Below are 26,618 nucleotides of genomic sequence, written 5' to 3' on the forward strand. Positions count from 1 at the left end.
TTTAGCATGGGTCAAGTGGGAGAGGAGGACGGGGGAGGTGAGCTGGGGCTAAGTGCACAAAAACCGGAGAAAATCAGCTCTGCTTTCCCTGCCTTTACTCGAAAACCTTGAAATCCTCTCCGAGGGAGGTGGTTCACCTTCGTGGAAGCGATGGTTTCACAGGCTTGGAAATGGGCTCGTTAGACCGTGATCCTAAAGGTCCATCCCGGCGGGTCTTAGCCAGCATTTCAGCTGGCACAACAGCCACAAAAGCCAGTTCCACGAAACTCCTTCGCCGGGTTGTCCCCGTGCCCTGTGTCGACAAGACCTCCCAAACCAGCTTCCCTACTTCCATCTAGGCATCAAAGATCTCCTGATGGTCTTCGTAGTGGTGGAGTATTTCTTGGCTTTCCTGCCTTGCCTAAGATTCCCTCTTTCCCTGGGCTCTGCTCTTTCCCTGCTCTCTTTCCCGTTGCTGCCCCTCGACTCTTTGGTCGAAAACAGCCGTCGGATAGAAAGCAGGACGCGCGGAGGTCTCCCGTGCTCACGCTGGCTGCAGCTGCTGGAATCATGGAAAATGAAGCTTGACATAAATTATAGATGAAAGCGGCGCTGAGGGTAGTTTTTCTTGGCAAGGTTTTAGATGTATTTTGATCCAGTGGTCACGCAAGCTGTTTAAATGTTGCACAGCAGTGGAGATACTTGAGGCACTGCAAGAACTTTCGTGGCCTCTGAATCTCCCTTAACCAACTCCCTGGACTTTTATTATTTTAAGTGCTTAATGTTATTGCCTAGGATTTGAAAGCAGCAATCCCCTCTGCGAAAACACCTTCCCTGGAGCTGGCCAGCTGTTCACCGTGTTGGCTCTCAATGCGCAGAAAAAGGAGCTGGACAAGTAAATCTGTGTTTGGGTAGCGCTGGAGCTACATGAGAGCTCCCTTTCCATCCCAAAAGCTTATTTTGGGACCACGCAGAACTTGTCCAGCCCTCAGCATCAATTCCAGCAAACTCAGGGCTGTTTTTGGCTCTGATTTTGCTTTTCCTTCCAGGAAAGCAAGCAATAGCCAACGTGCGTTGTACTAGGACCCATCCTTAGCTTACTCCCCACTAAGCCTAAAGAGTTTGGAGCAATAACTGAAGTCCCCACTGCTCATCTGGGAGTTTTCATTCCCTTTCTGCTGCTGTATTTCTGTCGCCGGCGCGTGAGTTATCTGGCTGGGGGTCGAGACAAGGCCCTGTACGCTCCGATCGAAATAACCAACTTCTTGATACCGAGAGCCAATGAGAAAGGCTGAGGATGCGCCTTGGAGGCTTCTCAAAGCGAAAAGCAGCGTAAGGGATCGTTCAGAGAAACAAATCGGCCTCCGAGGCTTCGGTAATAATTTGCTGCTTTTCTCAAGGAGGTTTTATCCTGGCCGAGAAGAAGCACCCGGCCAAGCAGCGGTCATGCAGGTGACAGCAGGGCTGGCGGATCCCAGCCTGTCCCCTTCGCTACTCGCATTCGGCCTCCGACTTTGGTTTTTGTTGCATCTCCAGAGAAACGTCCGTTTCTGCCTTGGTAAAAACTGCAAAGCTTGAATGTAAAACCGATAGATCATTTGTCTGGGTTAAGGCTGCAGTGCCTGAATCTCCTGGTCAAGCGCTGTCTGAAATATCTGGCCTTGCACTGCGTTGGCCTCAACCTAATTCATTGAGTATTCGGCTATACTTCTCTCTTTCTTTCCCATCTGTACAAAAATGCCACGTGCAACCCGATCAAGGGTAAAACATTAAATTTCTTCAGCTGTCCTGTATTGCTAATGCAACATTTTGGTGGCACTGCAAACCTGGGCCTGTTTTATGAACGTAGATAATTCATATTCTGCTGCAGATCAGTTCAGAATTCAAATAAGCCAGGACCGGGGTGACGATCCAGAAAGAGGAAAGTATCTTAGGATGGAAAAGAATACCAGGTCTTGCAGAGAAGACAAATATTTCTGACCTATGACTGGAGGCTGTTGGAAAGCAATAGAAACTAAGGAAACTCTGTTGAGAAGATGCAGACAGAAGGGTCTCCGATACCTTCAGTGCCTGGATTAGGTGAATCATACTCAAAGCAGGTATTAATGCTACTTAACAAAAAAAATAAATAAATCTGCATTCCTTTTAGAGCGCGGTATATTAGCACAGTCCGATCAGTCGCCGGGCAAGCGGCTGCCGGGGGATTTGCGGTGCCGGCCAGCACTTGCTGCGAAGGTGCTGGGTGAGGAGGGAGGGCGTCCCTGGACGCGCTCTGCTCCGGGCAGAGATCATGGATAAGAGTGCAACCACCTCTTTTTACGGTGGGGAAACTCAGCGTTTTGAGTGTTTTTCTGTTGCAGCAATAATACCTCAGTTTCTGTCTGTCTCTAAAGCTTTTCCTGTTTGTCTGCCCACTCCCAAATTAATACTGCGGTATCTGTATGTTCATCATTCATATCATCCTACTCCTCCGATGAGCTCGTGGCCAGCTCTGTGTTTTCTCCTTCCTCCCTGGGGCGCACGTCTCTCTCTGGCACCCTCCTGTCCCGTGTTATCTCATCGTCCAGGAAAACAGAGGCTTTTTCCAGCTTTTTCGATAGCGCTCGCTGCCTTTACATCCCATCCGCCTTGTAGCTGGCGTTGCTGGGTCGGATGGACCATTGCGAGACACCCCGGTGCTAACGTGGGCGGTTAAGAGTGTTCGAGCAATATAGTAATGTATTATACTATATATATAGTATATATATAAAAGTATACTATATATACTATATATAATATACTATAAATATACAGTCAGAGTGTTACTTTCTGATGGACCAACTCAAGGTGGTGCAGCAGAGACTCTGGCCCGCAGCATTCGGCCTGAGCACCGGCAGGTCCTGCAAAGCCAGGAGTTGCTCCGGGATCGAATTTGTCCTTTTCTCCGCAGTTACCTGTGGACGTGGCGTTTTGTTTCGAACGTATAATTCTTTCTGTCGAGTTCTTTATGTTCCGGTTGTCACTTCGTGATGCCTAACCACAGTAATCACAGGCAGGAGGGGGTTTATTTTGAGTGCGGGTGGCAGCGTGGGCTTTGCATCCTCGCCAGGTTATGTGCCTGTAACATGATTTCATGATGCAGTTCTAATGTGAATTTATTTTGCTTTCGTTACCTTTCAATTAGCGGAAAGGCACACAAAGCAAGAGAGGAGCTTTTTGACCGGTGCTGTCTTGCATCCCTCTACCTTGAGAAATGGGTTTAGCATTTCTGCCCCTCTTGGTTGGTTGTTCCTAGGGCAGTGTTTTATTGCCGTCCCTGCTGCGGAGTCCAGGTGCGTCCACCTCCCTGCTGCATTTAACCTACCTTTTGTCTTTAAATGGGCTGAGGCTGCTGCCTGTTGAATTTTCCACCTGAAAACCTGAGACTTGGATACGAGATAATTTGCCGTAACCTGACGCTCGAGGCTGAGCTGGTAGAGACCAGCGGAGAAGAGCTGCTTCGTCCCCCGTCGCTTCTCTTCCGCGCCCGGGCTGTTTGCATCGGGAGCCTCCAGGACGGGCTCCGCTCCTGCAGCCCGGCGCCAGTCGGTCCCATTTGTGGTTTCTGTCCTGCCGATAACAACGTCGTTACGTCCTGGCTTTTGGGGCATGTTAGCGGTTTATGCACGTGCACAAAGCGGGATGTGCCAGGGATGAGCAAATGCTTTTGAGACGCTAAAGGCATCGCTGGTAGTGCAAGGTGCCGGTTTCTTTAGCGTTGCTTCGCTTGCTGGTGGCTGACAAACCCCTTTTCTTGTCCTCAGCCGTGTAAAGCCACGGGCAGCAGCCAAGTTCCAGGTTTTTAGAGGCCGTTTCCCTGCCGCCTTCACCGCGAGGTTTTGGTGAGGAGCGGCTGGCTGGGCAGCCTTCGGCCGTGCGTGGCCCGCGGTGTCCTGCTCCGGGCAGTCTGTGGCCCAGCCGCAGGCAGCCCTCGCCTCCTGGAAGCAGAAACCCCTCTGCCTCAGGGCAGCTGCTGAAATTTGGGTAAAACCCTTCTTTTCTCGCAGCGCGGCAGGCAGCGAGCGAGGGAGAGTTGCGCTTGGAGCAGAGGAAGCCGGCTCGTTATCCGATCACCTTCGCTGCGGACTGGGTTTGCAAAAGCCAAGTCTTCCTGTGTCGCTTTTTGTTTCAGCAAATCTCCGTGTGCCGAGCAGGATTCACCGTGAAGTTGCAGAGGGCTCTTCGCGGCGCCCGGCCGGGGCATTTGTTGCACAAACGCTACGTGCTTCCTCCGCAGCGTGCAAACGCGTTGGCAGCGGTTCCTCCTCCGGGTCGGCTCTGAGCAGCGGCGGCAGCTCAACCGCTCACCCCTTCCCTGTTCTCAGCCTGCTCTTGTGACATGTCAGGGCTGCAGCAAGAGAGGGATCCCCCCGCGCCGGCAATCTGCCCTCCTCGAGCCAGGCGAGGGCTGGCTGAATTTGCATTTTTGGGGATGAATTCTGCTGTAAGAAAAGCTGAGATGCTTTTTGGAAACACTTTGCAAAGATTACTCCCCTCGGAGTTAAAGCTGAAGCTGGTTGCGAGCTCTTCCAGCCCTGCCAATCCTGATTTTTCCTGTCTGGCAAGCTTTGCAATCCCGAAGTTTGCCCTGTTTGCTGATACTCCAGCCTTTATGGCCCGCGTGAGCTGTGCCAGGGCCCCACGGTTTGACCCCAGCCTTCCTGCCAGCATGGCAGGGTGTGGTGCTCGTAGTGCCCGTCGCAGGGCCTTCGCCTTGCAAATCCTCCTCTTTAAATAATTTTAGCATTAGGGGAGGTGTGCCAAAATTCATTGTGAAAATCCTGCGCCCGGATGAATCTGTTTTTATTAATTTTTTAGGGTTTAAAACAACGCACGGTTTAAAACAAGTGCATTCAGACCAGCTCAGCTAAATGGAAATGGTTTTTCTTTAGGCGCTCGCCTGGACCCTGAGCCTGCAAGGGCCTGGTCTGAACCGGGCGGACGGCACCCTGAGCCGGACTTGCATGGCCATGTGCATGCGAACAGCAACGTTCGGCCAAACTGGTTCAACTAGTCCAGGGAAAAAGTTTAATTAGAAAGCTGCTAATTGAATAATGGGCTGGGAATCTAGGCTGGCTGCTGGGAGGGAGCGCTGGAAACAGCAGCTCCTTAAGCACCAGCTTCTCGCTGTTAACTGCTTGGAGCCGTTTGGCGGAGGAAGAGCAAAGCTCTCAAGCGATTTGAGTGCTGCCCACGGTGTGGGGGTGAGAACGCTGCTTTTTTTTCTTTTTTTACAGCCGCGTCAGCAATATTTTGAGAAATGGCAGCAAGGGTTCGTATGCAAATCTGTTTACATCCGCATTTCTGCCCAAATTCGTACATCAGCATGTAATTGCACATGATTTCTGAATGTGAAAGCTGCTTTTTTTAGAGGTTGAAAGCCTTTCCCTGGCTCCTGCCAGCATGAGCTGCCTGGACTTTTGCATATTAAAACCTCTTTCTGGCCCTGCCTTTCCCAGTCGGGATGTGCAGCCTTTTACCTCTGTAACTGCACTTTTTGCTGGCAAAAGTGCTTTTTCTGGTCAGGCTCGCTTCCGTGCTTTTTCCCCTACAGCAATGATAAGAGCAGTGCATTTCCCAGCAATTTGCCTTCCGGAGAGCAGTCGGTCCCGCGGCAGCGCTGCCGGATGTGCCGCGGTCCGACGGATGGGGCAGAGCTTGGAGCGTCTTTTCTGCATCGCCTGCTCGGCTTCGGGTGGGACGTTCAGTCGACTGCCTCAGGGTCCACGTGGGCACGGTGACAGCAGGCATGAGTTTGGCAGCCCGAGCTGCAAAGTCTGGCGGTCTGAGTCTTTTGGGCATCCTGGACTCATGTCTTTTAGCCAAAGCCTTTAAATCCCCCCATAATGCAAACACTGTCGCAGAGCGGTTGCTTATCTGAAGAGCTCCCTTCATTTTGCGGTGGGTTTTCGGTTTTTTGCTTTCGAGATATCAAGTGCAATCCATAGTATCCATATGGCAATCCATAGTATACAAAAATGCTCCTCTTTTGGATACTGCGCTGGTTTTATAATAGGCGCGAAAGTCCTGTGAAGCGTTTGTAGCAGCAGAAGTATTGATATGAGGCAAGACACGCCGAGCTCGCTTTCAGACTCTTTACAAAGTTATTTTTATCAATATGATGGTATGTGTTTATCGGGTGGAAACTTGCGCTGAATGGCCTTAAATCTTAAGAATGACCAAGAATTTTAGCCATAAAGACCCAAAGCAGATCCTCAAGGAGATAAGCGGAGAGCGTAGCTGCTTAGGAGGTTTGTCCCAAGCACGGAGCAGAGGGTTCGGTAAACAGGAGCGAGCCATCGAAGGCCACAAGTGACCATAAACACACTTTGCACTTCAGATTTGGCCGAGAGAGTATTAGATGTTCAGAGCTTCTCGTTGCCTGGGTGACAAATCTGGAAACTCGTCAGCAGCTGGCTAACGGCTCCTCCGTATGTCGGGTTTGAGGGAGAGGAGTTGCATTTTTGGCACGCTTTGAATGCGTTCGCTTTCCCACTCCTTCTAGCTTGCTTTTCTATGGACACGAGTCTCGTGTGAGCCGCGTCTCCTCCACCCCAGGAACTTTTTGAAGTGCCGACCAAACGCTGCAGAGAGGAAGGAGCCTGAAACGCACCGCGTTTCTGCCGGCTTTGGGAAAATTGGCGGCTGTTTGGAAAGAGGAGGTTTGTTTGGTCCATGCTGGCTGACCGGCCGGCGCGGTGCCTGGCACCAAAGCAGCCTAGAACCCGCTGTCGCAGCCTGCAAGGGGCTGCACGGGGTGGACAGAGGACATGGAGGTCCTCCTTCCTCCTCTTCCAGGAGGAACGTTGTGGGGATGTAGGACACATCTGGAGGAGACCAAACCTTGCTGCTGCTTCTCACAGAACAGCTATTACATGTTTGCTATTACAATTTTCTGGCTCCTCTTTGCCTGGCCTCACTCTAGTCTGGGGAAGATCATCAAATATTGAATAAAGAGCCCAAAACACGTCCTTCTTTGGGTTGCCAAGCTGGGATGTAGCTGGATGGCTGAGTTCATCCCTCCCTGATTGGCGGCTGGGGTCAGCGTCGGTCCCTGTGCGCTGCCCTGTTGTGTCCAGGTTGTGATGACCCTGGGGGAATATCGAATGCGCTTGGAGGACGGTGCAGCCGACTTGGGTTTGGCCTCATTTTTTGCTGGCCAAAGGGTTTAGGCCAAACTGCCCCAAATTTACATGCTCCTATAGCTTTCAGTCCTTTGGAAGTGGAAGGAACGAAGCTGGCCATGTCCATGAAATGACACTGCTGAAAGTGAGGGCAGGTGAGGAGGAACGCAGTCCAAACATCTCCAGAATTGCTGAGGTTGTACCAGAGGGTTAAACACTTCGCAAAAAAAGATGCACTTAATTCCCCCTCTCAGTTTGTTATTCCTGTTCACTAGATCCCGACTCAGGCTGAGCAGGTTTTGTGTTGCTCACACCACAAACGCGATCCAAGATCGTTGGCCAAGCTGCCTTTCCCCTCTTGCCTTTTGGCCACCGATCTGCAGTTGCTTCCACCTTGCTAAACGCGATGGTGGCATGTCATGTTAGATAACGTTTGCTGCACTAGACGTGTCACATGGCACCAGCTGCCACTGCCACCAATCTCTAGAGATAACCACCTCCCCATGTCCTCGTTCTTGTGTCCAAAACTTCTCCAGGCTGCAGGGCTTGCAGCCATCACGTCAGCTTGGGCTGAAACCTCGGCCTTTTAACCTCTTGTTCTGGAAAGGCAGCAGAGTTGCCAGTATCTCTTACAGCTCAAATAACCTGCTTGCCCTACTTGTGCGTTCAGTCGGTGTCTTAGTTAATACCAGCCTAAGAGCTGAGCCTTTGAGGAACTTGGCTTGCCCTGTTGGGTAGATATCCCTCCGCTTAGTCAGCACTGACTCATTTTCTGCACGATGGTGCAAACGTGGGTTGCATCAACGCAAGCGCGAGTGCGCGCTGCCTTCCTGCTCCGGGCAGTCGCGTCCCTGGTCTTGAACGTTAAACTCTGCATAACGTCTGCCTGTGATGGCAGCTGAGGAAGCCAGCAAAAGCCGGTGGCTGGTAACCTTTGGAGTGCGATGAGCGGTATGTGATTGCCTGGAGAAACCGGGTGCAGCTGGCGTCACCTTTTATGACTGCCGCCTACACACTCATTTGCTGTGTGCTGGCAACGTGCCACCGTAGCCTCTCCTGTGTGTGACTCTGTCTCTGTGTCACCGTGATCCTTGGGCTGGAAGGAGAGCTCCTCTCGGCCCTCCGAGGAGACCCTCGTCTTCTCCAAGCCTCTCCTGAATTCTCTCTCCCATTAGGTTTACTGCTATCCCAGTTGTCTGTCCACTGTCCATGATAGTTATTTTCATAAAATCCATGGTGTTGGCATGACACAGGTCAAACTGAGCAGCTAGTCTGCTTGTGTGTGTGTTTATACCCTCTATATCTTGTCCGCACGCTCTCCACACTCCTCGAGGTGGGAATTCCCGTTGTCTTTGATGCAGAGGGTTCAGGAACGCTTTTAAGTGTCTGCCGGTAAGATCTGTCATCTGCATGGCCAAAGACTTTTATAGAGCTGGCACTTCCCTTTCTGAAGATCAGAGTCTATATTGGTACTAGTACTTTTAGTGTTTTATGTCCTAACATTGGTACAAGTAGCTTTTAGTGTTTTATGTGCTCATATACTTAATGTAAGCTGGAAGCTGCCTGATACGATTTCAAAACTGCCAACGTTGTAACGTGTCTTCATAAAAATCAAAGGTCATGGTCATGATGTGGATGTGCCTGGAAAGTTGAAATACGACAGCAAGAAACCCCTGCTTTCTTGAATCCTGCCCATGTAAGATGATAGTTCAGGCTGGCCTAATTAGGCTGTCTGATGTGTAGGACACGACTTTGCTCTTTCCTCCAAATGAGTGTCATCTTACCTGCTTTCCTAGATGAACAGTGCATGGAGTTGTCCTCCATACCCGTGCTGCTTATTCACCTTCCTTGCTGGCCATAAAGAAATCCAGTGAGTTGGATCCTCTGTGAGCGTGTGTTCAATGACTGCTGTGGTCCAGATTTCTAACCAGACGGGGTTTAGAGATGGTCAATCTTCCTTTCTCCTACCGCTCTTGGCAAGCCTTTTTCTTGGTGAGATTGCCAGAGTTCCCTTGTCTGATCCAGACTTTCTCTCCTTGGGGAGGTTGTTGCATGTGCTGCACCATGTGCAGCCATTTCTGTTCTAGCCTAACAGGTGTTTTTTCAGTGTATTTTGCGATTTGGGACTATGTTTGGGACCCAACAGCCACACACAAATGGAGATAAACCCTTTCTTTCATGGGACACGCTGCATGGGGAGCAGAAGCAGTTGATTATTGAGGATGTTAAGCTGATATAGCTCAACATCAAAGAAGCCCTCCTCTGGTTCGTTGGGATGGATTTGAACATTGGACAAAGTAAAGTGGGGTTTATATTTCTCAAAGTCCTCGATGCCAGATTTCCTACAGACTCCTGGAGGCACCGTTGCAGCCAGCTGGGCTCTTCTGTGTCTCGGGAGGCTGAATTTGGAGGCACGGTCCGGCTCACGGGAGTCCACGAGCTGGTGGAAATCTGATGATTGGATCATTACCACCTCATTCACCTCCTAACTTGAAAGCGTTAATACAGTGACACCTCTTAAATTTACCAAAGGGCTTTAGTTAAACGGTGTATTTTGCTGAGCCGCACGGTTCCTGCGTGGAGAGGTGCGTTCAGCTCGTACTCAAAGGCTGAGATTTGCAGAGCTGGTGTTCTTAGAAAAGGTCTGTAAAACACTTTTTTAGGGGTTTCTGGTGGGATCTAAGTCCTTAAGAGCAAGATTGTATGCAGGGAAGGAGGCTGGTTCTCATCCGCGCTCCCGTGCTGAGCCAGCATGGGAACCTGCTCGTACATGACCTTGAAAGTTGGGGGGATTTACGACTTTCAAATGCATAATTAAAATTGGGAGCTTGGTTTCTAAATCTGGGCGGAATTTGGAAACTCTGCCCTTAATCATTGCAAACTAACATAGCTTTAGTGCAGTATGCTCTGTTTTCGAGCGTACCTGCCTCTGGACGGGGCACTTTGACGTGTTCGGATACGCTCCCAGCTGCTGCCGGCGTTGGGAAAGGGACATGGCATTTAAGCCTGGATCTTTCAAGTCGTGCCTCGGGCTTTTAACCAGCGCTTCCTAAAACTCCACAGTAATTAACCAGCTGCCTGGGCCTGTAATTAGTGCATTTGCTTTGGTTTGTATCTGTTTAAAAAAATTAAAACCATCCTTGCTGTTTAATATCAGGATCTAGCCAAACGTTGCTTTTCATCTCCCCAAAAATTCACCGCGTCCCGTTGACGGCGACTCGGCTCAGGGGTAATTTCCAGCCTCTTGTCGACTCATCTGGGCTCCAGGTCTGTCCTGAGTCACCACCGCTGGAGCCGACTTATTGCCCAACTAGGACGAGTCTAGTGTTACCCTCCGCAAAAAAAGTTACCCCTGGGACGTGGAAGGAACGTGTTTCATCATCCCGGTCCCCGAACAGGCAGTGATTTATTCTCCAGCCTGTTCTCGCCGCTTAGTGCGGAGGAAAATCTCATTAACGTATAATTCCAGGCATTGCTTAGTTCGGTCGCTGCTGACTTTCAAATGGATAATTTAATAATAGTGCGGGATAATAATGCTAGATTGGCTTTTCAGCAAAGGAAATAAGAATGCTGTGAGACGATGAACTTCTAAAATCTTGCTTATTTTTGTGGGAATTGAGAAAGGACTCAGCAGTTTGGCTGAAACATCTAGTGGGTGGTTTTCAGAGGTGGAGAATCTTTTCTGCTGAAGAGTGAATGTGGCAAAATGGTATTTTTAAAAGCTTTGCTGCTTCATTTTTGAATTCTTGAATTCTGCCGTCTTGCAGCCTAATTCAGTTCTTCATCTTCTGATTATAGGTGGTTAATTAAAGCATTTTTCAGTGGATGGCAGGGTAGTTTTGCTATGCGTTGCCAGACAAATTCAATATAAAGAGCTTCTATATGAAATACTCCTTGCTTTGCGGTGGGACTCTCTCTTTAAACGTGAATATCTGTTAAATTATTATACCAGCAGTTCCAGTTTGACCGAAGTCTGCAGGTTTTATCTGCTGCTTGAGTCTAGGAAAAATCCATTTAAAACAAAACAGGAGCAACTACCTCAGTGAAATCTCTTGATCTAAGAATAAGATTGATCCGAGCGGAGCAAGTTGATGGAAGCAGACGCCACTTGTGTCCCCATCAGGCTCTCCAAAAATGAGTTTTTCTCCTTCCCAGAGCAACTGCTTATTCATCCCGTGGCAAAACCATCGTCTCCAATTTAAGGCGCCAGAATAGCTCTTAAGCCTCAATGCAGAGCTCCAATTCTCCCGGGGGATCCAAGGCTGGGAAAAACACCCGATAAAACGGGGCAAGTTCTTCATTTGAGTCAGGAACGGAAAATCTGGCTTTGGCAGCGTGGCTGGTTGGTTGGTTGCTGCTCCTCGATGCGTATATGAGAAAAATCCCTTATTAATATTCATACCTATGTAGTTTGCTTATTTTGCACTCCGTTTGCAAGCAGATATTTCTTTCTCAATGAGCCGGGCTAGGTCTCAGTACTGTTCGGGTTTTTATGTGGTCACATAGAAGCTATTAATTTAAATGCTGTTATTTCCTATAGTAAGCTTAAGCCTGGCGGAATTAGCATATTCCTGTAATTAACATGCTAAAAACAGCCCTGTTTTGTTTCTTTTTGGGGAAATGAATTATAAAACCAATTACACACCGGTCTCCAGGGTGTGAAGGTCCATTATTATCTCTTTTTGCATGAAAGCAATGGATTTAGGGGTTTTAAGCGCGATATTCCAAAAAGACTGGGTTTGCTCTTCGGCCGTCACTGAGCATCGTGCGGGAAATCACGACAGCGAACGGTCTCTGCTTGTGCCGTATTGGTGAAAAAAAGAGGGTTTGCTGGATCATAGAGCGAAACCACTTCTGCAAAATATATATCTGCTGGTTCGAACTCCGTCTCATCACCTTGATTATGGAAATAGTTGGATCATCAGGTTTTTTTCAGTCTTTGGGAAAGTTGTTTTCGGGGGGGGATTTTATAAAGGGAAAAGACTGGCTAAATCGGAGTCCATAGGAGGAAAATAAGTGTTTCGGAGCATGGTTTTGGGGCAGGGAGAGAGTGCTGTAGCCACAGCGGAGCCCAGCCTGAGCATCCTTGTCCCCATCAGCAGCTCCCGTCACTTCTGCAGCTAAATAGCAACAGCTTGTTTGGGCTAAAACGTCAGCTGAGATGAACTGTGACTTTAGTTATGCTTCTGGGGCTAGAAAAATGCTTGAAGGGCTGGAAATGAGGAAAAAACGTTGTGCTCTGGATATTTAATAATAGCAAACACTGATGTGCCGTGAGCCCTCTGGGCCTGGGAACCTGCTGGGTGGTTGGTGGCTCCGAGGAGCTGTCTCAGGATGGAGAGATCCATCGGATCCGGGAAATGCCGGGTGCTTTGCGGCAGCATCCCGCGCCCGTGCGGTAAGCTGAGATTGCAGGACGTGCTACTTCCCGTCGAAGAGGAGAAAGTAGCAAAATCGCTGTGGAAAAAATCCCGAGCAGTCGTCGTGAACCTGGAGCCTTAAACTATCCCTGCCTCCTCCTCCCGCTCCCTTCCTCTCCTTTAAAAAAAAAAAAAAAAAGAAAAAAAGTCAACCACCAACAAAAACCCTTTCATCCCTTTCCCAGGAGCTCTCCTCGAGTACGGAAAGTCTCGAGAAATCGTTCTGTTCCGTAAGTGGCCCGTTTTCGTGCTAGCGCCTGGGCTGCCTGCCTTCCCTGTTACAGCAGCATTTCCTCTGTGCCCTCAACTACTAAACTCCCGGCACCTGGCAATGCCCCACGAGCAGCTCTGACATGAAGCCGTCCCCCATAATGTAGGATTTTTCTTTTTTGGTTTTTGGGGTTTTTTTTTGGTTTTTTTGCATTGCTTGAACCTGCTTTCCTAAAAGCGAGCCTCCCTGCCAGCGTTTTGCACCCGTTGCATGCGCCCCGGTTGCATCCTCCGAGCTCTGGTTTGCTCTGCCCCGCGCAGAGGCAGCGGCTCTGCAAAGAGCTGCCGGGTTTGACCCGAAACTGGATTTTCCTTGGGCCGACGTGGCTAAAATAAACCACGAAGCCCCCAAAAATGACCTGAGGGTTTGACCTCGTCCATAAAAGGCAGCTAGGGAGAGAGAGACCCTCGTATTGAAAAGCCAAATGCAGAGGCGGGGGGTCCCTCGGCTGCTGCTGCTGGATTTTGTTTGAGAATTCCCCGACTTTGGGTCGTGTCGGTAGCGGATGAAAGAGGAAATGCTGTTTCCTTGAATTTTGACTTACGAGTTCTCTGCCAGGTGGGATTTAATTTGCTTTTTCCACCAATCTTTTTTTTCCCCTCTCTGTCTGTCGAGCTTTCAATCAAAAAGCCACTGTTTGCCTATTAGAGAATTTTTCTTTCGAAATGCACTTTTTTTTCTGCTTTTAATCAATAGCGTCTTTCTCATTTGTGTCGTTTTTTCCTACCTCTGTGTGCACATGTGTGTTCTCGGTTTTGGACTTCCTATGGGCTTCCACATATTGCATATGTAGTCCATGATCAAAACCATTCACTGGGAATTTAACGCAGTCCCTTACGTGTCCTCCCCGAAAGGGTTTGTCTGACGGTGAACCCCAGCATTTTTAAAGAAGTAGTTAATATAGATACCCAACGCTCTCATCCCTCTGCAGTCCTTTCGTGTCCTCAGTTTAACACCAAAATTTTAACACCTTTTGCACATGGCTTGGCGAGAGCAAGATGCAGACAGAAACTTTGACTCTGTAGTCATATATATATATGTGTGTGTGTGTGTATATATATATGTGTGTGTGTATGTGTATGTGTGTGTACCTATATATATTTATATACACAGAACATGAGGCTTTTTCCCCTAAATCCCCTCTGATGTAGACTTTTTTTTAATCTCCAATTCCACTGGTTTTAAGCGCTGCCAAGGACGGTAAGGTGCTCTTCTCAAGAGCCGGTGCGCGCTAGCCGTTGGAGCAGGGGGTGGGAGGTTAGACGCCTGGGTTGGATTCCCGATTTGCCCCTTGACTTTAGGTAAGTCGCTTGTTTTTTTATTATTTTTTATTTTTTCCCTGCTCCGCATAGCCTCATCAAAAGGCAAACAGCGAGATTCCCTCCCTCCAGTGGTTTTCTGGGGCTTAGCGTCTGCAAAATGTGGGCAGGCTCTTTGGTCCAAGGCGATCTCAGGAGGCTTCTTGCAGCTCTGCCCGCAGCGGTTGTTGTTGCCGTTGCAGCGTTTGCTCCACTTTTATGAGTTTGGGCCGGTGTCACCTCGACCTTGCTGCCCGCTCAGCCTCAGCCCGTCTCCATACCCCGAGGTCTGGGTGGTAGCAGGAGAGCTTTTCTCCTAGGCTTTGCTCACCCTGGTTATTTATCTCGTGCTTGAGTGTGGCAGACCGTTATTACAGCAACTCGGGCTCTTTGCAAGCATTTATGCCAAATTTATAAATCTGCGGCAGGCACCTGCACCGAGCTGAATTGCCCAGTGTCGATAAAAGTGCCTGGTAATTCTTATCGACATTGATGCCAAAACCCTGCTGAAGGGGCTAGGACACCCGCTCTGCTCCGATCCCCGGGGAGTTCCCAGCTCCGAGCACTTCGGGAAGGTCCTGCTCCCCTGGCAGGGTAGGAGCAAGCGAACGCAGGCAGCGGAAGGTGGGTACGGCCGAAATTTTGCTGAGCGAAGCTCTGAAATGACAAATGTGGTTGTTTCCCCTACCCAACGCAGTCTGAGCAGGGAAACTGTGTGCCAGGGTCAGCCACAGCTCCGGTGGGCTCGCAACCATCTCATGACGTTTGAAGGACAGGCAACAAGCACGGCGGATTGCTTAGCAGCAGGGAAAATGAGGTACAGCCAGGCACAAGAGGAGGACGTTACGAAAAGTAGGTGGCATAGAAAACCCAAAACCGCATCCCAACTGAGAGCCTTGTTTCTCAAAATGCTTAAATCCAGCTCAGGCAAAAGGCTCTGAAGCCGTCAACCAAAGCAGAGCAGGTGGCTCGAAGCTCTGGACCAGAACCGGGGTCACCTCCCTCCTCCAGCCCCTCGCACACAACCCAGGACTGGCTCTGAGTTTTCACCTTGGCGGTGCTGCCTGGTCCTGGGAAGCGGTTTGATCCCCACCTCTGGAATCGGCGCTGGGAGAAAGCCCTTCATGGTTATTCCTGGCTTTCTCGGAGTGTCTTAACCAAGCTTAAATAAAAAGCCTTACCTAAGAGGCTTTTAAGAGTGGGGATATATTTTTTTCAAGCCCTGCTGGTTAAATGTTTTGCTGTAGTAGAAAGTAAATGGTAGAAAATAAATGTTCATACTGGTGCCAAGCAATAAAATGGTCCTTCAGGTGGTCGGATGAGGGAAGAACACGTTCCATCCTCCGTTTCTCTCTCTGCTTCAGCCCTCCAACATTAATGATCCGGTGCAAACGCGGGTTTGCCGTGATGGGCTTTCCGCGGCTCCCAGAGACCAGGCTTCCCGCAGTCGCTCTGCTCTGGGGTGACCTGCGTTGAGCCGAGGCCGTTTTCCAAAGTCGCCGTGCCGCGTTTGGCGGGATGCGTTTGGAGCCTCGCGGGATGGGAAGGCTGGTTCCCAGCAGCGCGTTTCTGGCTGGAGGAGCTGAAATTTGACAGCTTTCATCCGGGACACGGACTGCAGAGTTACAAAATGGGATGCAGATGGAGCAGGGAGCTGCCGATGCCCGGACAGCTTCCCTCCTCTGCTGTAAAACAGGGAAGCTGATGCTTCGGATAAAGCTTTGGAGGAGAAGAGATCAAAATGCCAAGCATGCTGTGGCAGGAGGATTGATTTCTGCTTGTGATATACAAATCAATACAGGTCTGACCCCAAAAGGAGGATTTTTTTGCTCTTGGCCTTCGATTGCATACGGACCCCTTGCATTTATTGCCTCTCCCATTGGGCCCAATCCCAAATTCACACCCTATCTTGTATTAAGTTATTCCGCTGCGGCAAGGAGCGCATGGAAAACTCAGTGTGCAGGGAGGTGGCACGGGGCTATTTTCATGACATACATCCCAAACCGGCTTTTACCAGGGAGAAAAAAGGCCCTTAGAGGAGCGGCTGCAATGCCCCCTTCGGCGTTTCCACCGAAAGCGGTGGGAGAGGAAGAGGTGTTGGAAAGAGCAGAGCAGCCTTTGGAGTATCTTTCTGCTTTTTGCAGAGATTGCGGTAAATGCAATGGTGCAAAGCGATCCCGGAGGACGCGGAGGCCGTGGGTTGTCGGGGCGCAGGGGTGGACGGGGTGACAGCGGAGGGAGACCGCTTTGAAGGGCAGGACCTGGCATCTCTGGTCTGCTCTTGGCTGCAGCCAGGGTCCTGCTGGGACCAGACGCTCTCCAAGCCGTTGGAGGAGGCAGCATCAGCTGGTGCAGGGTTTTAAATACTCATCCGCTGCCTGGAAGGTGCAACAGATATCGCTGGCTTAGATGCTGTGCAAATCCTTCTCGGGTCCTGAGGACACCTCTGCCACACTCGCTAGCGTGGGAGGGAGAGGACAGTGCTCGCCCCTGAGTTTGGAAGGATTTTTGATGTGGACTACAGATCCAAATGAATTCCCACCTGCCCTATCCCAAAAGGGAACGGCTAGACTGATCCTTCTCCTCTTTTACCATTCTTTTATTTTGCTGCGTGGCCTTTCGTGGCTCCCCGACGTGTTTCTTTGCTTCCTTTTTTGCACGTTCCGTTGCTTTTTGCATGCGCGTTTCGAGCATGATTGTACAGTGAGCACTTTGCAAGTTTAATTCCGCATCTTCAATGGCAAAATCAACCTGCAATCGTTCGTTGTTCCCATTTAAAAGATCGACTGAAAAGCAGAGCGGAGAGCCCAGCTTAACCCACAGCGTACGGAGCTCGCGCTCGCAGGCTCTGGGTTAAGAGGGGCTTCAACAGTTGCAGTCTGATCCCTGCAAAACCCTCGGCTTGAGGAATGAGCCAGGCTTTGCCTGGGGAAAGCGGGGAGAGTACATTTAAGTAAAAAAAAATAAAAAAATGAAAAAAAAGGGTGCAGGGCTGGGGAAGAGGCCAATCCGTGCTCCCTCTGCTGGCTGCGGGCTCGCAGGAGCGCTGGGCTCTAGCAGGGCTCGAAAAGCAGCCGAAAAGGGATTCGGGTGTAGCGGCGGGATGGGGAGAGGAGGGGATGGGGAGGAGGATCTGAGCGGGAAGGAGAAAGCCCTTGGGCTCAGCCTTCTGCTTCCGGATGATGAGCCTGCGGCTCTGGTCACGGGAGCATCATCTGCGTGCAGGAGGGGCTTGGGATGGGAAACAGCTCCTTTTTCCAAGTGGAATTTGTCCTGGTGGTTTTAGACTGAGGAGCCCGATGACAAAACTAGCGGTATCTTACCGAGCTGCTGCCTGTTTAACGCTCTTCCCACCCCACCCTCCTTCCTTCACACTTTTTAGCCGGTCAGACTTGCTCCGGAGAGAGAGTTCATCAAATCGCTGATGGCCATCGGGAAGCGCCTGGCCACTTTGCCCACCAAAGAACAGAAGACCCAGCGGCTCATCTCAGAGCTGTCGCTGCTCAATCACAAGCTCCCGGCGCGCGTCTGGCTGCCGACGGCCGGCTTCGACCATCACGTGGTGCGAGTGCCCCACACGCAGGCCGTCGTGCTCAACTCCAAGGACAAGGTAAGAGCCAAGGGCCGGGAGTATTGAGAGGTGGATTTTGGCCTCCCTAGATGCCTGGATAAATAAACGCGTTGCACACGTGCTCCCTGCATCCGAACCGGGTCCGTCGTCGCGGCCTGGCTGCTTCCATGTGCGCGGAGAGCAGAGCAGGGCGGCGTTGCCTGCTCTTTCCAGCTGGGAGCGATGGGATCCACAGTAGCTAAAAGGAGGAGAGAAATGCCTTGAGAGTAAAGATCCCCTGAAACTTGTTTAAGTGTCTGGGAGGTTCAGCCCTGGCCTGGCAGCTCTTCCAGATCTGCTGACAAGCACAGCCTTGCCCCCGATAGCGTATCACGGAATGGTCGAGGTTGGAAGGGACCTCTGGAGATCATCTGGTCCAACCGCCAGCTCAAGCAGGGTCACCCACAGCAGGTTACCCAGGACCCTGCCCAGATGGCTTTTGAATAGCTCAAAGGATGGAGACTCCACAATCTGCCTGGGCAACCTGTTCCATGCAGAGCAGAAGGTGGTGGAGCACGGGGCCAAGCGGCTGACGGATGCCCCGCAAGGCCTGGGAGCATCACGCTGCCTCCTGTAGCTGCTTAGTCTTTGCAGAGCCCGTGCCGCAGTAATGCTTGGTTTTCCTCCCCCCAGGCTCCCTATTTAATCTACGTTGAAGTACTTGAATGTGACAATTTCGACACAGCGAATGTGCCAGCTCGCATCCCCGAGAACCGCATCCGGAGCACGCGGTCAGCCGAAAACCTCCCGGAGTGCGGGATCACGCACGAGCAGAGGACCAGCAGCTTCACCACCGTCCCCAACTACGACAATGACGACGAGGCCTGGTCCGTGGATGACATCGTGGAGCTGCAGGTGGAGGTGAGGCCGGGGTGGGGGGACATGCCGGATAGGGTTTGGCTCTGCACCACGCGGTGGTCCACAGCCCCCTCTGTGGGGTCAGTCCCTTGGGAGGGCTGGGAGGTGCTCCCGGGATCTGGCACGGCAGCAGCGCAGGATGGACAGGTACTTGGAGGTGGCAGCACAGTCCTCCCTGGGAAGGAGCATCCCTTTGGGATGGTGGACAAGTAGGAGCTCCATTTCATTACGTGAACGTGCCGCTGTGTCTCCTCTCACACACCTCTCCCCTTCCAGCTGCCGGAGATGCACACCAATAGCTGTGACAACATCTCCCAGTTCTCTGTGGACAGCATCACTAGCCAAGAGAGCAGGGAGCCCGTGTTCATAGCTGCTGGCGATATCAGGTGAGCTGCTTCGGGCTGGTACAACCTCCTCTGGTTACTTGAGCTGCTGGGAGCCATCTCACCTAAACGAGACACGTAGCTATAGCTGTTCCCGGGCTCACGGTCTTTGCTGCCCTCATCCAGCCCCTGCGTTTTCGCTCAGACGCTGGTGTCTTTTCTGCTGGCAAAGCGGTGGATGTGGCCCTGTTAAATGACCCTGGTTTGTGTTTTGCTCTGGGCAGGACTGAATCCACGAACGTTGTAAAATGCTTTGAATCAGGCTTGCGTGTGCGTGGTGATGGTGCTTTCCCGCTGAAACGTTCTCCCCGGGCAGGCTGAGGTTGCTGCTTAACGGCTCTGTCTTGCAGACGGCGGCTCTCGGAGCAGCTCGCGCACACCCCCACGTCCTTCAAGAGGGACCCCGAGGACCCGTCCGCTGTCGCCCTGAAGGAGCCTTGGCAGGAGAAAGTCAGGTACGGCTGGACGGGGCACATGAGCGCTGGGTTGGTCTCAACGCTGTGAGGACTTTGCACACCCTGGAAATGCCGGGAATGGGCCTCTGAGATTTGCTTAGTAAATAAACGTGGCCTTCGCTTTAGGCCCCGATCACCCCCAAGGGAGGAAATATTGATGTAGGACACAGTGAACGGGGAAGTGGAGTGCAGCGAGCGGGCGGGTGGGAAAATCTACGGCTAGAGTTGCTGTGTATTTACTGCCTTGTTTCACGTCAGCGCAGTTTGGCCTGTCCCAAGGTAAACTCGTTTGTGTTCCTGGCCTTGGAGTTGTACGACCAACTCCCGAATTTCTCCTTGAGCGAGACGGAGAGCGTCCTAGGCTTTTCCGGGCTCTGTCAGTTTGGGGGTTGTCTTGTCTGGGTTTTCATGGAGGGATTCAAGGAGAGGATGGGATTAATTTCCTTCTGCTCTTCTGAGACGTCTCGTGGCTTAGATGAGATCTGATCCATAGTTTGGTCAGGGGCTGGGTGTGTAGTTGTTGCAGTCCTGGGCTTTCTTAGCCCCCAAATTGCTGACTGGAAGCCGGGCTGACTTGCTGCTGCCGTCCCTTGTGCTCTCAATCTTACCGTTGCCTGCAGGAGGATCAGGGAAGGGTCACCCTACGGCCACCTGCCCTCTTGGCGCCTCCTCTCCGTCATCGTGAAGTGTGGGGACGACCTGCGGCAGGAGCTGCTGGCCTTCCAGGTCCTCAAGCAGCTGCAGGTGAGGCAGGGAGAGGCGCTGGCCGCGGCGGCTGTGGCCCCGGAGAGCCTCCCTCGTGCCCTGGACCCTGAAGGATTTCTCTCTCTCTCCTCCGCAGTCCATCTGGGAGCAGGAGCGGGTGCCCCTGTGGATCAAGCCATACAAAATCCTCGTCATCTCCGCTGACAGCGGCATGATTGAGCCAGTCGTGAATGCTGTGTCCATCCACCAAGTCAAGAAGCAATCCCTGCTTTCGCTGCTGGATTATTTCCTGCAGGAACACGGCAATTACACTACCGAAGCTTTCCTGACTGCACAGAGGAACTTTGTGCAGAGCTGTGCCGGCTACTGCCTGGTGTGCTACCTGCTGCAGGTCAAGGACAGGTGAGTCCCCGCGCGCCGGCACGGGAGCGGTCACTATTGCTGCCTGCCTGCTACCAGGATGCTTCGCTTTGTCCCCTCTGGGATCCTGCGTACGACACGGAAATCCTGGGAGCAGATAGATGCCAGCTCGGAGCTCCCTGCTTCAGCTTCTGGGGTCAGGCAGGTGTCTGCGATGCTCAAGAGAGTTTCCCTTCTCTCAGGCACAACGGCAACATCTTGCTGGATGCAGACGGACACATCATCCACATTGATTTTGGGTTCATCCTCTCCAGTTCCCCGAGGAACCTGGGCTTTGAGACATCTGCCTTCAAACTCACCACTGAATTTGTGGATGTAAGTGAGCCAGGGACACACCAGCGAGGGGTAGAGGGTGATCTTACAGTTTTGGCCGGCACAGTCAGACCTTGGCAGTAGTGACAGAAAGGCTGGGGTGACACCAGTGACAGTTCTTGGCCAGCTCTGCGGCTTCGGCCCCCCCCCCCACTGCTGAGCTGTTCTCAGGACCCAGCTAATGAGATTAAAGCTAGTGGGGCTCTGTTTGCTGTGTAGCTGCACTCAGAGAAGTGAAATTCCCTAAATAATCCCCTCGTGACCTTGTGGATGACAAGCCTTCAGCTCGAGGCATGCCGTCGTTCTGGCTTTTCTGTCGGCTGTCCTTCACCTTCCTTCTGCCTCTCCGTCACCTTCCAGGTCATGGGCGGGCTGGATGGGGACATGTTCAACTACTACAAGATGCTGATGCTGCAGGGGCTCATCGCTGCCCGGAAGCACATGGATAAAGTCGTGCAGATCGTGGAGATAATGCAGCAAGGTAAGGGGATCCTGCGGGCCCAGCGCCCGGCTTTTCTCTCTCCCGGAGACGCTGCGTGAGTGGCGTTGCTCTGGCTTCAGGCAGGGCTCAGACGTTGTCTGCAGAAAGCATCACCCAAAAGCAGTTTTTTGACACTTCAAGCCGTTAAGGAAACCTCTGCTGACCCTGATGCTCTTCCCGTGCAGAGGACAGGAGTTGGCGAGCAGCTGCGTGCGGGTCAGTTTGTCCTCCAAGCTGGCAGAGATGAGGTGGAGGAGGTCAGCAGAGCCTAGAGAGCATGCAGCTAAGTCTCGGATCACGAGAGGCACCGGGCAGCCCATGTTAGGGTCTGGGAGCCGCACAAGGAGCTCCTGGCCAGGGAAGGTGGCTGGGGAGCACAAGCTGCCATCAGGTCCCGTGAGATGAAGGAGAACGTGTGTCCTGCCTGGCTGCGTCAGGTCGTCCTTGGCTGGGTTTGGCCCCGCTGGGGTGGGAGTGTGGTGAGCGTCACGGCAGCGGGGAGAGCCGGTCCGCCTGCGTCCGGCATGTCCTCGAGATGCGGGGGGGGGAGGCCATCGCGGAGCTGAGGGACACGACGGTGTGGCGTGCAGCTGCTGAGAGCAGAGGGGCAGCTCCGCTCTTCCTTCCTGCCTTATTTTCCTGCCCTCAAGAGAGAGACGGAGTTGCTGCTTTTCCGGGAAGAGGAGTCGTAGGAGCCTTTGCCAGGTCTGGAGCAGGGAGAGGTGTGCGGAGAACGTGCAGCCACTTCCCTGGTAGTAGGACCCACATCCTTTTCCGGCGCGAGGGGTGTTGGACGCCAGGAGCTTGTTGCACACACGCTTGCCATGCGCCCAAGCCAGGGGAGACCTGTTGGCCACCATGTTCCTGGCAGCCGAGAGGGCACCAGCGCTGAGCCCGGGTCTGCCCAAGCTGGCTTGAGAAAGTCGAGGCCAGGACTGTGACCAAAAACGTGGCTAATCCCGGCTGGGAAAGTCCAGTGTCACAAACCAGAGTCAGAGACGGCGGTGACGGAAATGGCCCTGCTTGAGGCCATGGAGCCCTTCGGGGCCGCGCGCGTCTCTGCTGGCCCCACCTTGCCGCCGGTGGGGCTGGGAGCCCCGAGGAGCCCTGCCACCTTGTCCCTGCCACCTTGTCCCTGCCACCATGTCCCTTCCTCCCTCGGCAGGTTCCCAGCTGCCGTGTTTCCACGGCTCCAGCACCATCCGCAACCTGAAGGAGCGTTTCCACATGAACATGACGGAGGAGCAGCTGCAGCTGCTCATCGAGCAGATGGTGGACGGCAGCATGCGCTCCATCACCACCAAGCTCTACGACGGCTTCCAGTACCTCACCAACGGCATCATGTGATGGCCCCGGCCCTCCTGCTCCGAAAATGGCTCCGTGCCCCCCCCTCCGTGGTGCCCCCCCCCCCCCCGGGGCCTGAGCCTTGTCCCTGGGGCCCAGCTGGGGCTGCTCAATGGTTCAAGGATGCTGAGGTTCAGCATCTGCCAGGGCTGCTTTGGCCAGACTTGGCCTCACACCACCCCCCCCCCCAAAAAAAAAAAAGCTAAAAAAACAACAAAAAAAAGGAACATGCGATACAAGCAAGGAAGAAAAAACAAACTTGTGAAAAAAAAATGGAAGCAAAAAAACAAAAAAAAAAAAGGATCATGCAGTAACTGGTGATTGGGTACCCCCCCCCCCCCCGGTACCGTGGAGGCCAGGAGAAAGCCAGCGAAGGGCCTCCGACAGCGGTACAGCCCCCGCCTCGGCCTCGCGTCAGTATTATGCTGGTCCATGGACTCTCCCATCGGCTCTCGACCATTTCAGACCATTTTGGGGGGGGGGGGGGGAATGGGGGTCTGGCTGCTGCCCTGCGATGGCTGTGCCCCCCCCCCAAAAAAAACACCTCCCCCCCCAAAAATCAGCCCCTTCCCTGCATGTTCCACCACTGCGGCCTCAGCATTACTCATCTCCCACCATCAGCCCTTTCCTTTCTCACACCTTCTTGCCCACTATTCCCCCCCCCCCCCAAAAAAAAAAAGAAATCACCTTTTAATGTACATTGACTTTGCTGTTGCACAAGAGAGCAGCTGCTGCACCCAGCCCCGGGGTGCCGGCCCCCCCCCCCCCCCAAAACCGGTGGTGCCGGGCCTTGCTGGGTGCTGCGGCACCCTTGGGTGGCCCCCTGCTCTCCTGGCGAGCACCTTTCCACCCTGGTTCAGGACTCTGGGACTGTGAAGCATTGGGGGTTTTTTTGTTGTTTTTTTGGGGTTTTTTTTGTGTTTTTTTTGTTTCTCCTTTTGCAATAATTTCTTGCCTCGCTTTGCCCCCCCCGCCGCGGCCCTGGTTTTTTTGGGGGGGGGGCAGAAAGGGGGGGGGGCAGCGGAGCAGGGCAGCGCGTGGCACCTTCCACTTTTCAGCAGCCTCCTGGCACGCAGCAAAGGCAAGTTAGTGCCGTGGGGCAAGTCCAGTGCTGCGCTGCGGCATCCCCAAGCGTTTACCCGCCCCCCCCCCCAAAAAACATCCCCCCCCCAGGTTATGCTGCCCAGCCTCGGGGCTCTAGGAAGGGCCCTTGTTTCCCCCCCCCCCAAAAAAAAAACCATGGACAAAATCTCAGCCTGTCCTGCTGGTCAGATGGTGCCCCCCCCCCCCCGCCCCCAATGAGCCAGCGTGAGTGGGTCCCGCTGTGTCTGTGCCCCCCCCCCCCCAATGTAACCTCCCCTGTCCTCGGTCTGTTCGTTTAGCACTAATTATTTGTCCTGTTGATTATTTAGCATTAAAGGAAAAACAAAATTATTTTAAACCGCTGGTATCCGTGAGCTGGGCTGCGCTTTGGAGGCAGGGTAGGGCTTGCTGCCCCCCCCCCACCCCCCCTTCCCAAGGCTTTTTCTTTGGGGGGGGGCAGAAGCACTCCAAACCACTGCCCTGGTGGGCACAGGCATTTGGGGGGGGGATTTAGTTACCTCCCCCCCAAACCTGGGCTTAGCCCCATCCAGGGAGGCCCTACACCCCGAGGGGCTTGTGGGGGGGGGGTTAATAGGCACCTCTGCCCCATGGCTGGAAGTGGGGCCCCCCCCGGACACGCGTAGGGCCAGGCAAGTAACACAGGGCACAGCAGGGATTAAACCACTAAAAGTTTAATTGCATTATTACTACAAGAATAAAGGATACCTGAGAGCCTCTTGCAGTGCCCGTATTTTTAATGTAGCATAATCAGTTTATCCCCCCCCCCGACAGATGTACAGACCCCCCCCCCACTTTAACAGAAGTCAATCTAAAGGCACTGAAGTGCTTGAAAACCGAGAGATTACAAAGCCATTTGTTTTGTTTCCTTCCTCTAAAACTCGTAGAAACTTTAGGTGCTTCTCTGGTATGAAACATCATTTACACGTTCTCAGCCCCCCCCCCCCCCCCCGGGTAGAGCTCTGCCAAGGAGGGGGGGATCCCACAGACCCCCCCCCCCCAGCGGGGGTGAAGCTGAGCGAGGAGCTGTGGGACCTGCTATTTCTTTGATTTTTTTTTCCTCCGTTTATTTTAAAAACAGCCCCCCCCCACCTCCTTTTGTGCCTTGCAGCTGAACCCATTTGCAGCGAGGGAGGGGGAAATTACCCCCCCTTGCACTTAAAAAAACCCAAGACCCAGCAAACCATCTCCCCACCCGTAAGGGGGGGGGGGGGGGGAAACAAAACAAAACCCAAATCACAACAGTAGGGTTTTTTTTTTCGTTTTTTTTTTTTCTTTTTTTTGGTCACCTTTAGTGTATGTTACAACTTTACACAGCGTGTTAGAGGTTATTCACAAGGAAATGAGGAGGAGGCCAAAGTTAAGTTACTGAAATAATAATTACTCACACAAACACCCTACCCCAAGCACAGGCGCTAAACAAACAAAATGAGTAGAAAGTTTCTTTTCTGGCTGTTTTTTTTTCCTCCTTCCCCACCACGATGGCGGGGGACACAGCGACAGCCCCGCTGCCAGCTCTCGCTGGGGCCCGGCGCGGGCTGCGCGTGCTCTCGCGCCCGCGGAGGACGTGTTTCGACGGGGGCCGAGCGGGAACGAGGTGCTGAGCGTCCGCACGGAGAGGCCGTGGCGTCCTGGCCATCCCGGCTCCTGCCCCGGAGCCGCTCGCTGCCGGACCGAGGGGATTTCGGAGGAAGAGGAGCAGCAAATAAGGCCGAGTCCTTCTGCAGGCCGGGGGGAGCAAAGCCCTTAAACCCTCAGGATCAGGGAGGGAAGGGGGGAAGCAGCGTTAGGTGACGACGTTTCCCCTTTGGAAAAACCACCCGAAATCTCGCCGTCAGTATCAGCGTTTCAGTCTGTAACAGGATTTGGCAGAGCCCTTCCCTCCTCGCCTCCACGCAGGGACACCGGCCCCGGGACCGGCCGCCTCTCCGCAGCTCCGACCCACCGGCGAGGACTCGCTGCAGCGTCGCTGGGGGTGACCACGCCGCCAGGGCTCGCAACGATCCCGCCGTCCGCTTATTGCTTCTGTTTCCCACTGCCGACCAAAATCGGCCTCTTACTCCTCCCCGCAGGGAGGCCGGGGCCTGGCGCGTGGCCCCCCCGGGGCGAAGCGGTGCCCCCACCAACGCCAGTGCTGTTTCGGGTTAGTGCAAGTGGCAATGAGAGCAGCCTCGCGCATCCAGCTGTCGACGGGAGCCGGGACCAAACCGAGGAGGGGCCGAGAGGGCAGCGCGTCTCCCTGCGAAGCCAGGGACTAACTGTTGAGTTTTCTCCCCGCAGCTCCAGCAAAATACAAAATAAGCGACAGTAAAAAGATAAAGAAAGAAGAAAGGGGGAAAAAAAAAAGTGGTGGATCTTGCTGTGATGCTATTGTCAGCACAGAAGTCTCTGTCCTGGGATGGAGAGGTCTCTTCCCTGGGCCCCCAGGCCCTGCCCAGCTCGAGAGCTCCCGGAAAGGAGCTGCAAACCCCAGCGGCTGCCGCCGCCTCAGCAGGATTCCCAGTATAGCGAAACGCAGCCGGGGCCGATTCAGGACACAGGAGACGCTCCCAGAGAAAGAGCAGACTTGGGAAGCGACCTGCCAAGCAGCAGGCCGAGGTCCAGGCGATGTAAAAGTCGAGATTGGAAGAGCCTGTGACTTGCGGTTACAAACACCGGCCCAGGGCTGGGAGGTTTCCTTCTCCCGTCCTCATCCCTGGGTGAGAGGTCACCTTCCCTCCTGGCAGACGTGGGCAACTGCAGGGCAGGCCGAGTCCCCGCGTGACAGAAGAGCAGTGGACAAACCGTTTGCCTCCACGTTCGATCTCCCTGAGGGCAGAGCAGCAAGTCTGGACTCTGC

The 26,618-nt window shown here is 53.0% G+C and overlaps 1 protein-coding gene across 6 annotated transcripts in view; it reads left to right on the plus strand.

The window, feature by feature from the left end:
* LOC135326600 (phosphatidylinositol 4-kinase beta) overlaps positions 1-24,496 on the plus strand; it is a 35,382-nt gene extending 10,886 nt beyond the window's left edge. For 5 of the 6 annotated variants that reach the window (XM_064504412.1, XM_064504413.1, XM_064504416.1 and 2 more), the window contains 10 exons: positions 12,727-12,771; positions 17,493-17,720; positions 18,354-18,581; positions 18,855-18,964; positions 19,312-19,416; positions 20,037-20,160; positions 20,258-20,523; positions 20,724-20,856; positions 21,214-21,334; positions 22,500-24,496. In XM_064504412.1, coding sequence (XP_064360482.1) covers positions 12,727-12,771; positions 17,493-17,720; positions 18,354-18,581; positions 18,855-18,964; positions 19,312-19,416; positions 20,037-20,160; positions 20,258-20,523; positions 20,724-20,856; positions 21,214-21,334; positions 22,500-22,681 — 1,542 coding nt within the window. In that variant the 3' untranslated portion in view covers positions 22,682-24,496. The remainder of the gene's footprint in view (positions 1-12,726; positions 12,772-17,492; positions 17,721-18,353; positions 18,582-18,854; positions 18,965-19,311; positions 19,417-20,036; positions 20,161-20,257; positions 20,524-20,723; positions 20,857-21,213; positions 21,335-22,499) is intronic. The other variant, XM_064504417.1, reaches the window with a different exon arrangement.
* Positions 24,497-26,618: the final 2,122 nt, after the last annotated feature.

Source organism: Dromaius novaehollandiae, unplaced genomic scaffold (assembly GCF_036370855.1).
Source record: "Dromaius novaehollandiae isolate bDroNov1 unplaced genomic scaffold, bDroNov1.hap1 HAP1_SCAFFOLD_32, whole genome shotgun sequence".
Classification (NCBI taxonomy): Eukaryota; Metazoa; Chordata; class Aves; order Casuariiformes; family Dromaiidae; genus Dromaius; species Dromaius novaehollandiae.